The sequence below is a fragment of the Urocampus carinirostris genome, chromosome 14 (assembly GCF_059441175.1).
Source record: "Urocampus carinirostris isolate Australia breed hairy pipefish chromosome 14, RoL_Ucar_1.0, whole genome shotgun sequence".
Lineage (NCBI taxonomy): Eukaryota > Metazoa > Chordata > Actinopteri > Syngnathiformes > Syngnathidae > Urocampus > Urocampus carinirostris.
In genome coordinates, this window is record NC_142362.1 from 11970331 (window position 1) to 11983049 (window position 12719).

At 36.8% G+C, this 12719-nt stretch overlaps 1 protein-coding gene across 1 annotated transcript in view; it reads left to right on the plus strand.

The window, feature by feature from the left end:
• Nucleotides 1-12719, plus strand: part of erbb4b (erb-b2 receptor tyrosine kinase 4b) — a 434153-nt gene that overhangs the window by 400709 nt on the left and 20725 nt on the right. Inside the window, exons 21-23 of the mRNA XM_088353033.1 lie at nucleotides 2902-3057; nucleotides 8197-8272; nucleotides 9322-9468. Coding sequence (XP_088209159.1) covers nucleotides 2902-3057; nucleotides 8197-8272; nucleotides 9322-9468 — 379 coding nt within the window. The remainder of the gene's footprint in view (nucleotides 1-2901; nucleotides 3058-8196; nucleotides 8273-9321; nucleotides 9469-12719) is intronic.

The window sequence follows — 12719 nt, forward strand, 5'->3', positions numbered from 1 at the left end:
AGAATACAAGTGTATTTTAAGCCTAGATTTAAACAGTTCCTCTGAGGTTGCAAATCGAATCTCAGGGGGAAGGGCATTCCACAGCACCGGGGCTCGAATGGAGAATGCTCTCGAACCTGTGGTTCTCTTCTTGGCTCTTGGGATCACTAGTGGACCAGCGTTTTCAGAGTGAAGCCTCCATTAAATCCGATGATTCTACTAAATGACTACGGAATATGTCCTCGATTCCTGGGGCCAATCGTTCTCTGTTAATATGAGGTTTTACACCATTTAGGAATATGTCAGTTTTTCATAATCATATTTTCTGCCATATTGGCATCAAGGCATTTTCCACCACGCTGTCTCTTACGAAGCACGTCATTATTTTGAATTAAATATCACAACAGAGACAACATTAGAGTGGATGGTTTCGAGATTTATTATTAAATGCACTGTGTGAAATGGCTTCCCCGCTCCTATGGATCTCTGTTTTAATTGAAAAGCCAACTGCGCTTATAGTCTTCTGGAGGCGGTTGCTATTGCAGTTTTGCTACATGAAATCATTTTCCACAGTTGGTTTGTTGATTGATGAGAATTTGCATGAAAATAACAGTGTGCTGGTAATGATAATTACAGCGATAATTATGAAAAAGCTAATGGGTTCTCGACGGCCGGATCGGTGGAGACGAACGTGGTTGTTGAACAGGATGCAGTCTTGCATGTTTATTTGTGCATGGCCTGGTGCTGCCAATGTGTATAACATTAAGGGACGTTAACCCTCCTGCTGTCCTCGTTTTCTGTATGCACCCTGTGTCCTCTGGGTCAAAATGACCCGTCATGACCAAACATGTGCATGTTTTAGCAAAAAGTATGGAATCACCAGTCTTGGGCAAGCACTCCCTCAGACATTTTATTCTGTAGAAAAAACTCAGATCACAAACATGAAACAATCGTGAAAGTCATTCCAAAGCGGTATTCAGCAACACTAAAAGAAATTGAGAACAAAAACATTGCAATGGTCAGTAATTGTTACTTTTATAGAGCAAGTGCAAAGAAATTAATATGGAATCCCTCAATTCCGAGGAAAAAAAATTGTAATCAGTGCATTTTGAGTAGAAAATAAGGAAACATCCAGTAAATTTAAATTTCATCATTGGGCACCTAGCTTAGATTAAGTCTGCTTGTTAGTCAGCAGTCAAAAACAGTGCAGTTGTCAAACCTTGGAGGGCTCCTGGACTAAGTGGATTGGCAAGAATCATGGCTCCAACAAGAGACATGTCTCTTGAGACCAATGATAGGATCGTCAAACTTCTTGACGAAGGTAACTCTACCCGTATGGTTGCCAAAGATGTGGGCCGTTCACAGTCAGCTGTATTGAAGATTTGGACTAAGAATGAACAGCATGGGAAGGTCGTTAAAGTCAAGCGTACTGGAAGGCCGAGGAAGACATGTAGGCGTCAAGACAATCAACTAAAGATAGTTTCTCTTGAAAACAGAAAATGCTCAACAAGACGAGTGAAGAAGATATGAGAGGAAGTTGGAGTCAGTGTATGTGATAGAACTGTTCAAAATTGCCAAAAGAAAATTGGATTTTCATATAGGAAAGCTAACAGAAACCATTGTTGACGCTTAGACACAAAAGAAGACTACAACGGACTAAGAAGAGGCAATCATGGACTGTGGATCATTCCATTAAGGTTATCTATGTGTAAAAGAGATAGGGATGCATATTTGTTGACTCCAATGACAAATGTTTCTGTCTTTTGTTCCTTCAGTGAACAATTTAAGACAGGGGGCTAAGCATGTGGCCTGAGACAACACAGAGAGAGGCGCAATAGAAAATGAGCCGCAGTTTTACATATATATGTCCACTTGTTGATAAAAAGGCCAGGCGCCACTCGCAATTCTGAAGCTTTGTTACTTTTTTTATCCATCAATCTCTCTCTGCCTTTCTCTCTCGAACACTTTTTCCTTTTTTTTGCATTTTTCCTTCTAATAATAATATATAATAATGTCTTTCATTCTTTTTTCATCACTCTCTTTTACCCTTTCTTTCTCTCTCTGTCTTTATCTCTCATGTTGTCTCTCTCCTCTCTGGTTTTTCTCTCATTTTTTTCCTTCCTTTCTTTATTTCACTTTCCCTTTTTTCAGTATATATATATCCATATTTTTCTTTCTCTCTCATGTTTTTCTATCAATTACTTTCTTTTTTTGTCCTTTATCCCTTTCTTTCTCATTTCCTTATTTTCTCACTATCTTTTAACCCTTTCTTTCTCTTTCTTATTCTCTATCACTTCTCTTGTTATTTCTTTTTTCCTCTCTCTTTTTCTCTTCTCTTTCCCTTTCTGTTTTTTTCTTTCTCTTTCTTTCGCTGTCTCTCCATATGTTTCTTTCTCCATCCCTTCTTTCTTTCTTTCTCCATACCTTCTTTCTTTCTTTCTTTCTTTCTTTCTTTCTTTCGCTTTCTTTCGCTTTCTTTTGCTTTCTTTTTCTTTTTTTCTTTTTTTCTTTCTTTCTTTTTTTCTTTCTTTCTTTCATTCTTTTTTCTAGTACCTGTGATAGTTTTTTTCCCTACTATGTGGCCCCTGAACAAATATGAGTTTAGCACCCCTGATTTAAGACAGCACAAAAAACTGCAATACAAGACAAAAACATAAAATAACACTCTTGCCATTTATTGATCTAAGACACAACCAAAATATTGTATTATTCTATGTTGTGTAGCAAAAAAACTCTTGGCCTTGATTTCAAATGTATTTGTCTCATGGGTCATTTTGACCCGATCACCATCTTTGTAAGTTTTTTTTTTTTTTTTTTTGTAAATCTTACTTCATCATATATTTTTATTTTACAACACATATGTGGGTCTTTTTGACCCGGAAACAACTGGAAACTTAAATGTTGTGTACATGTGTGTCGCAGGGGATGATGTATCTAGAAGAACGCCGGTTGGTCCACAGGGATCTGGCAGCCCGCAATGTCCTGGTGAAATCCCCCAACCACATCAAGATCACCGATTTCGGTTTGGCCCGCTTGCTTGACGTGAATGAGAAGGAATACAATGCGGATGGAGGGAAGGTAAGTCATGCTTTTAATAACTGCAAGGTCAACAAACAATACAATTTTGCTTACTTTCATGAGATGATTTGCATGCTGGTACTGAGGATACCTTTAAACGATGCACTTTTCATCAGTACTTCATTATATTAATTACGATAAAAACAAAATATGTTTTTGCTGAGTAAGCCTTTTAAAAATAAGTGAACACTACATCATATCTTACTATAATAACATATCATACTGTACTTAATAACAGTAATACAATTCCAAAACCTATTTAAAAATCATAATTTATTCTAATAAAAATTATTGGAAATATGTTAAAAAGTATTAAAATTATCTAAAATATTAAATTGAATGAATTTATTTAATTATTTAATATATTAAAATACAAAAAAACTGCACTATTTTTCTCGCTACATGAGTAAAACTGCAGTTCACTTAAATATTATATTGTATAACAATTGATTTAATAACAATAATATTGTTGAACTGAAAAAGCAATAGATTTAAAAATGAATTCATTCACATAAAACATAATAAAATCATGTAAAATGTATTACAAAATTATACAGAAATACAAAAAATAGAAAATAGGTGAGTGCATTAAACTAATTCTAAAATGTAAATTTGTACAAACAAAACTTAGTTTAAGTTGTATAGAAATAATTCAATAACAATAATAATAAAACATGTAAGTTATTTATTTCAAATATTAATACGTATACATAAAAAACAATTAAAATAATGTGAAATTAATTACCACATGATTTAGAAATAACAAAAGAAAACATTAAAAATAAGTTCACACTATGAATAAATGTGAATAAAACATAATACATATAATATATACAACAGTGAATTGAATCACAATGGCAATATTAAATATAATATTAATAACGATACCTTAAAAATTAAATATTAAATAGTGTCACTAAAAATGATCAAAATAATGTGAAAAGTGTTCAAAGATACAAAAAAACCAAAATGAGTGAAAATATAGCAGTTACTGTAATTTAAAATAATAATCATAAAAATAGTTTTAATATATCATTTAATTTAAATTGAACGTACGTATTATTTCAAAATAAAATAATACATTTTAAATGTAATTAACATCGCCATCATAACTATTTAGTTTACAAAATGATATCGAAGTATCTTGAAAATCATTAAATATACATTACATATTATCAGTTTGAGTATTTACCCTTAAAATAAATTGCACCAAATAAAAAAAAATATTCAGTACCTTGATAAAAAGTGATACCTCTGCCTGTTAGTAATTTGAGATCTGTGGAACGAAACAAAAAATGAAGGTTGTTAATAAGGTGTGAAGCATGACCGTTTGGCACCATGTACCTAATCCGAAAATCATGTAATTTGCTTTTGAGATTTACTTGCGAACCAAGCAAAGATACATGAAGGGCTCAGCCCAGGAACTGTACATGTAGAAACATTTTTTTTTTTATATATAGTCCATACGTTGTTACAGTTTTTCTCAATTGCTTCAGTCCGTTTCTCAGATCAGACTTGAAATTCTCATAGTTTGTCATTTCGCAAAACCCACGGAACAAGTGGCAAAACACAACGGATTACTGTTGGGTCTAAAACGACCACTGAAGTGTGGGAGAGCTAAGAAATATTGGCTAACCATAGAAGAAAATGCACCAGGCAAAAAGTATTTTAGCCAGTTGCAACCGGGGAGATGAGATCACAAGAAAAGTATTGGTATGTTGAGACAAAGACCAAAGACCAGAGACCACCCCCCTGGAAACGTAAACAGACAGGAAGACCAAGAGACGCCAAAAGGGAACATCAAATTGATTAAAAATACACACCTTGAGTACATACGTTTAAGCCTACTTTACAATTACCTGCAAAAGACAGTTACTCTTGTGCAAAATTCTTATTCTATCATTTATAATCGATTGTATCTGTCAACGAACATGCCAGTGTAGTCAGAATGACAAGTCCTTGTTTCGTTGTGTACACACAGTAATATTGGTTAACCATGGTCTCAATGTATTAGTTATTCCAGTGGATGGCTTTGATTAATGATGAAGATGTTTTTCTTAAATTGTGTTGACAATTGCAAATTACACATTTGAGTGTGGGAGATTGACTGCAAAAGACTTGACCAAGAGTCAGTTTACGCCTACAGTTTTTACAATTAACAGACCATGTCACTGGAACACAGAAATCCAAATACATTACAGAAACAAACAATAAAAAATGAGGAATGTGAATACAACAAAATTGGCACAACTAAACTTAGAGTGCTGTTGGGATTCCTCACTCACCTCCCAGTCTGTAAATCTTCTCGTTCCTCTCTGTTGGGCCACAATTTTTCCTCCACATGTCAACGGATGTCCTCTCTTTCTTTAAAGCAGGGAAATAATCGTTTTCAATGCCTTAGCCAGCCTCCGCATGCATTTGCTGTGATATCACTGCATGCCGCATTCATAGCATCCAGAAGAGTGTGAGGCGATTTTACACTTGTCATTCCCTGTGGAGAAAAAAAATCTTCAATGGAAATGAGGAACGGGGAAAATGGTGGGAGGAACTCCATGACCATTCGGTTTTGGTATGCTCTAGCTTTACTGTATATACGTGCCAGTTAATGGTTCATTAAATCCACCTTTGACCTAACTCAGAGAAGCAGTTGGTCATTGGTTGATCTGATGGTTATTTTTGTATTTGTTAGTGAGTTACCAATTCAAAAGTAATTTCGAAAATAAGTATAAACACTGACCTTACTTGCACGTTGAGTTTGTTCGTAAGTTGCTTCAGTGCTATATTTTGTATGTTTAAGGTTTATATGAGTATGTTTAAGGCTTGTATTAACTACCTGTATTGTAAAAATAAACATTTCATAAAATGATATGCTCTATAAAGATAAATAAAGTGAGGTTTAACTTACTTATGGAAGATGGGCTTCAAGAGTCGGGCGCCTTCCTCCTCTGTGGTAAAAAGTGGCTGAAAAAAAGTGATCCAACCATTTTCTCAACCGCATCAAGCTTTCTTATTCCACTTTCATTTCAAATGAAATGTTTCGCCTCTTTACACTTTACAACAACCATATTGAATGGATGCACGAGCTATTAAACAATGAAAATGTCAAAGTTCTCAACACGCTGGAGATAGTATAAGATAAAATGTTTACACCGAAACTAGGAAGAGGAATGTTCTGCATTTTATATATCACTTTTCAAGTCAATCAAGACCTTCCAAAGTGCTTTACAATTTCCCTTTCACACACACTAACTAACCAATAGCAACGTCAGCTATGCAAGGCAACTACCTGCTCATCGGGGGCATTAGGGATTCAGTGTCTTTCCCAAGGACACTTCGACATATAACACGGATGAGCCGGGACTCGAACATGCGACTTCTTGATCCCAAGATGAGCGCTCTACCTTCTGAGCTACTCACGCTAATAAAAGACACTATAAATATAGATATTTTAGTCATTTTTGTTTAAGATAATTGAAGAGGTGAATCTTTCTTTCTTCAAATCAACAAGGTTAGAAGGGTTGCTTTCAAAATGTAATCTGATACAGTTACTAATTACCTCTTATTAACGACATAATCCAAATAACTTAATATTAAAGTAACTTGATCACATTTGGATAACTCCAATACCAGATATGCTAATAAAAGACAACAAAATTAAAATATTTTAGTAGATTTTGTTTTAGATAAATAACCTTGACAAATAGAGGAAACCAATATCGGGTACGGACACTGCCCTACTTACGATCGTTCGTAAGTTGAATTTGTTCGTAAGTTGCTTCAGTGCTAATATTTTGTATGTTTAAGGTTTATATAAGCATGTTTAGGGCTTGTATAAGTAACCTGTATTGTTTTGAAACTGAAAAATAAACGTTTAATAAAATAATATGCTCTAGAATGTTACAAAGCAGGCTGAATGATAAAACAGTACTGAAAGCTGAAAGCTACACATTAGGCGTAGACATTCTATGGTCTGTGAAGCCCTTTAAGACTCCTTGTGATTAGGGGCTAAAAAATACACATGACTTGACTTGACTTTAAAGATGAATAAAGTTAAGTTTAACTTACTTTTGAAAGAGTTGGGCGACTTCCTTCTCTGTGGTAAAAAGTGGATGTAAAAGGCAATCCAACCATTTTCTCAACCGCATCAAGCTTTCTTATTCCAACTTTCATTTCAAAAGAAACAGCTCGCCTCTTCTTTATACTTTACACAAACCATATCGAATGTATCACGGGATATTAAACAATAAAAATGTCGGAGTTCTTAGCGTGCTAGAGGTACAGTGCAGTGTGTTTACATTACACACAAACGAGGAAGTAGGCGTTGGATTTCTTCTTCAGGGTGAATGCTGGGTGACCCCTGACAGCGCCACCACATGCCGGTAGAGGCGAGAAGAAGCACTACAGTAATGTCCTGTACTTGGAAAAAGGTGGACAATACAAAATCTAACCTACAGCAATATCCGGATATTTTTCGACATCCTTGAAAAAGATGTTCCTATCTATTATTTTTCGTAAGTCGAATAGTCGTAAGTAGGGGAGCGTCTGTTATGAAAATGAACGCACACACATGTTAACATATTCTGATAGCATGTTCCAACAATTTTGCATGTAAAGCTGTATGCAATCGGCGGAAAACTAAATGTTGTGGGCGGTGAGATTAAACAGAGGAGAATTGTACCCAACCATTAATACAGATGTACAAAAACAGTGAAACTACATTTTGGATTTGCACTCATGATACAGTGTTGTGAGAATCGAACGAGTAGTTTTTGAAAATTTCAAGTCGGAGCAGAAAAATATACTAAAGACAGAGAAAAACTGTGTCATGGATTCATCAGCATGCATATGCTGTAAGGCTGAGTTGGGTAAAGTGTATTGTACAATGATGTGTGGTCTATGTATATACAGTATACAGACCGATAACCCATGACAGGGATCAAAATGAATGTCTGTGTTTGATTTTCTATGCAAACTTTTCAACAACACTATTGGCAAAGTATCAGACAAGCAGCTCTCGCCTCTTCCGTAACTTGACACGATCAAACCTTCTCATCGGTTGCCAGTCAAGTTTGTTGGAAGGCGTCAATCCCTGATGGAATATTTGTGCACGGACTGATTCGTCACTCTTGTCCCTGACAGATGCCCATTAAGTGGATGGCCCTGGAGTGCATTCATTACAGGAAGTTTACCCATCAGAGTGATGTTTGGAGTTACGGTAAGATTGCATGACGGGACTTAAGTTTAGAAGACAACAAAACGGGTTCTGAGGGATTAAACATGCATGACATCTTGGAAACATATTGTGGCAACTTTATGAAAATTGTCCCAAATATGTCCCACTAATATCTGCAAAACTGGTTTAGAGTCTCATACTTAAAAGAACTGGAAGTTAGATACAAACGTTTACATTAAATGTGAAAATATATACAGTATATATATATATATATATATATATATATATATATATATATATATATATATATATATGGAATGTGAGAGGAAACCGGAGTGCCCGGAGGAAACCCACGCAAGCACAGGGAGAACATGCAAACTCCACACAGGAGGTTCAATCTCATGACCTCAGAACTGTGCCGCACACGCACTAACCTCTGCGCCGCTGTCCTGCCCACCAAATAGTATTTTCTAAAAAATTTAAGACTTTTTCTGACGTTTCTTCCCAAATGCAATAAAAAATAGGGAAAAAAAACTGTAAGTTAGCGAAATATTTAAATGCAAAATATTACCAAAAAATGTCTTTTAAAAATACCCCCTCAAGCTCTGTAGATTTAGTTGATTATATTGTATAGAGTCAAAAGACTTCGCTTAAAAGTAGCCCAAGTTTACATCAAAAATGGCAACCAACCCAATACCTTGATCAATTCGACCCATTTTCCTGGGTTGTGTTCTACAAAACGACTCAATTTTGGGGGTGTTCCAAGCAAAATGCCCCAAATTGTTTTGTACAAAAACAAACTGCTCATTTAAAATATTTTTTGCAAAATTGTCTTGTACTAAATACCTAAAACATTTGCGGGGACTGTTTCTCCAAAATAACTCAAGACGTTGGGTCGAATTATGTATTGGGTTGCTCCATTCTTTACCCAATCTTGTGTTATTCTTAACCCAACAGTTTTAGAGTGTAGTACTTTGTCATGCATATTCAAAGATGTATTTTTATTTCCGGGGTGGTACTCTTTCCTTTTTTGCATCTTACTCACTGAATATCTGTTCATATATTTGTCAAATAATTCTGATTTATTTTAGGGGTAACAATTTGGGAACTGATGACCTTTGGAGGTAAACCGTATGATGGGATTCCAACCAGAGACATTCCAGACCTACTGGAAAAAGGGGAGCGTCTCCCACAGCCGCCCATCTGCACCATTGACGTCTACATGGTCTTAGTCAAATGTGAGTCATTTTGTGTTTGAATTAAACACTTGGACACCTTAAAGTAGTGATTAACAGATGAAGCTTCATGAAGCACTTCACTCAGGTATGGCCAAAGTCCAGCCAGGGGGCCAGTTATGGCTCGTAATCAGATTTTTACTGGCCCGCGGTCTCTGTCATAAAATTAATAATATGTGGCCCGCCAGTTATGTTCACCACAGTTTAAAATACATTTTTCCCCCAAAAAATCACCATTTCACCAGATGATGGCAGTAGCTATTTGGCCACCTTGCCATTGGCTTTAGGTTAGAATTTTTGCCCACCCTATCTTAGACTGGGTAACTGTGATATAAAAAAGAAAGTTGACTGTGAGGGCTTCCACTTCCAGGAAGTGGAAATTAGTGTCGTTTTTCACGAAATCCAAATCAACTGCGTCTGGCTAATTTGATAGAAGACTGTGGCTGTATATAGGATATAATATCGAGTGGTACTGCCACACAAAACATGTTGACTTAGAAAATCTAACTGGAAATGAGCGCTGTGAAAAGGTGAAGCAACCAGAAGCTATTTTACCGGCACAGCGACGCTTTTTCAAGAGACCCTTCGAGTCAAGTGAAAATGCCACGAAAGCGAGCTATGACGTGGCGACGCTGATTGGCAAGCACAGCAAACCTTTCATGGAGGGTGAATTTATTAAAGAGCATTTTAAGAATACCAGGCTGAGTAGTCAGCCCTTACTCCTTTTCTACTTACCAAATATGGCCCGCTTTTTGAAAAGTTTGGACACCTCTGACTTAACTCATTCAACTCCAGATATTTCTTTCAAATTCAAATTCAAAGTGTCGACTGTCATATACATGGTGAAGAACAAAGTTTCCCTGCACAATGAAATTCTCACTTTGCCGTCCACACAGTTGCCAGCGTAAAAGAAATATAAACTAAGAAACTCCATCCATGTATTCATAAAAGAATATTACGAATATCAAAAAGATACAAACACAAGATAAACTCATGATGAGTTAAGGCAAAAGGATAAAAATATGATAAAACACAGTATTGTTCAATTTAGTAGCCATTTAAGAGTCTGATGGCAGAGGGTTAAAGAGACTTCTTTTTACGGGTTTTCCTGCATTTCACACTCCTATACCTCCGCCCTGTGGGCAGAAGTGTAAACAGTCCGTGTTGTGGGTGGGTGGGGTCCTTAATGATGGACTGTGGACTCTGGAGAGGTATATGCTCAGCAGAGAGGGCAGTGGAGTTCTGGTGATCCATTGTTGTTGTTGTTGTTGTTAGATCGCTTCAAGTCGTCTAAAGATGATCTTTAGGAACGACATGGAACGCTTCGGTTGTGTTACGAGTTCCGCGAATTCGGATCCAACTGCCCATTGTTGACGGTCCGCGATGAAGGCGGGGCAATCGACCCATAGGTGTTCGGCCGATTCCTCGCTCTCCCCACAAAGTCGACAGATGTCGGTGGCCGACTTGCGGAGGAGGAATTGCCAGCGTCGAAGCAGCTGATGGTGGCCGCTCCGAAAGCGGATGAGGTCTGTGCGTTCAGCTTTGGGTAGTTGTACCGAAGCGTTCGTGTAGCGGGTGGGAGACGCATTCGTCGGCCATGTGGCCGTCCACAGGACACCACGTGGAGGTTGCGTTCCTTGTCCTGCTGGTGATCCATTCTTAACCACTCTCTGAAGGCGTTTGCGGTTAAATAGCTAGCTCGGTTGTTAGCCAATTTTTGCCATTTTGACTCATTTTTGAAGGCCCACAGAAAATTTTGTTTTATAACGATTAGGCATAAAAGAAATGCTGTATGTGTCTGGCTTTATCATTGTTTGGTAAACAACAGTTACTTGAATATACTCGTTTCCAAGAATACTTCTGAAGAAAACGTTTTTTTGTGAAAGGATGCATTCCAGTGTTGTTTTTTGTTTTATATTTGTAATACCTTTAATATCTAAACAATACTTTAAATAGACACAAGGGCTATTTGCTTGCAAAATAACATTGTATTGCAAGAAGTAAGTAATGATGCATGATGAATGCATAAACTTGGCAAGAAGTTTTCAGTGCCAGATGTCACTGGTGAGGCAACACTTTCTGTCACCATGGCGATTGCGTTCCCTCGGGCGACTGTGTTACTGCACGAAACGTCCTCCCTCTCTGACCAGGCGATGACGATAGTACTTTGTCATCTTTATTTTAAAGGAATAAGCGAAGTTGAGGAGTTAATTGCCTATTTTTACTTGTCCAAAAATTGTGACTCCCACCGTACTGCTTCACTACGCCTATTCGTCGCACTCATTTTCCCAAAATGGGAAGACAGACTAGGAATTGTGGCGTCCTTGATGTTTGGACAAAGATCTGATCAAGCCCCTCATGACATATAATAGTGATTTATCATACTGAAAGCATTCCCAAAGACTTGCTACTTACTGATGAACATATAATAATTTTGTTTTGAAATAAAACAGGAAAAACATATTTCTACATTTTGGCACTCAGGTACAATGCTTCTGAAAATGCATTTATACATTATGGCATTGAATGAGTTAAATCTCTCTTTGAGTAAAAATGAGAAATTCCACTTTATCATTTCTGTGGTTATGCTCAACATAACTGTAGGATTGTACTGACCTCCACCAATATCAGTGAGGAAAAAAGTTTGAAAAAAGTACAACTTGTTTCGCTCGAACTGTCGGTAACCTCGCCACTGACACGTTGGCTTCATTGATTGTCCGCTACCGTCCTGCCAGTAAAGCTCTGGTTTTACGCCAGCCTCACCTCAGGTTTCGCCATTCACCTTTGCTTTTTTGGCGACACCTTCAAGCAGCAGTTGCCTGGCAAGCATGCACAGCCTGATGAGGTCACATTCACCAATCTGGAGTCATACACAGAAGTCATATGGATTAGTATTAGAATTGTCTTAGTGTATTTGATAACGACACAATAAAATAGTTTCCAACCAAATAGAGGCAACATAACAGAATAAACATGAGATGAAGAAACAGAAAAATAGGTTAAGACTGGTCTTTATTGTAAGCACGTCAGAACAATAGCGCAATGAAAATAGTGCAATGACATTTAGCAGCAACATTTTACGAAATATCAAAGTAAATAAATAAAATATAAATATACATTTATCAATACATTGATATTGTTTTCATAATACTGCGCTTGTTTAGGATCGTTATTTCAGAAACTGTCTCTTAGCATGTTAGCCCTTGTACTTGGAGCCCATAGCGCCTTACACAGGTCAGCAGTCCTTTATAATA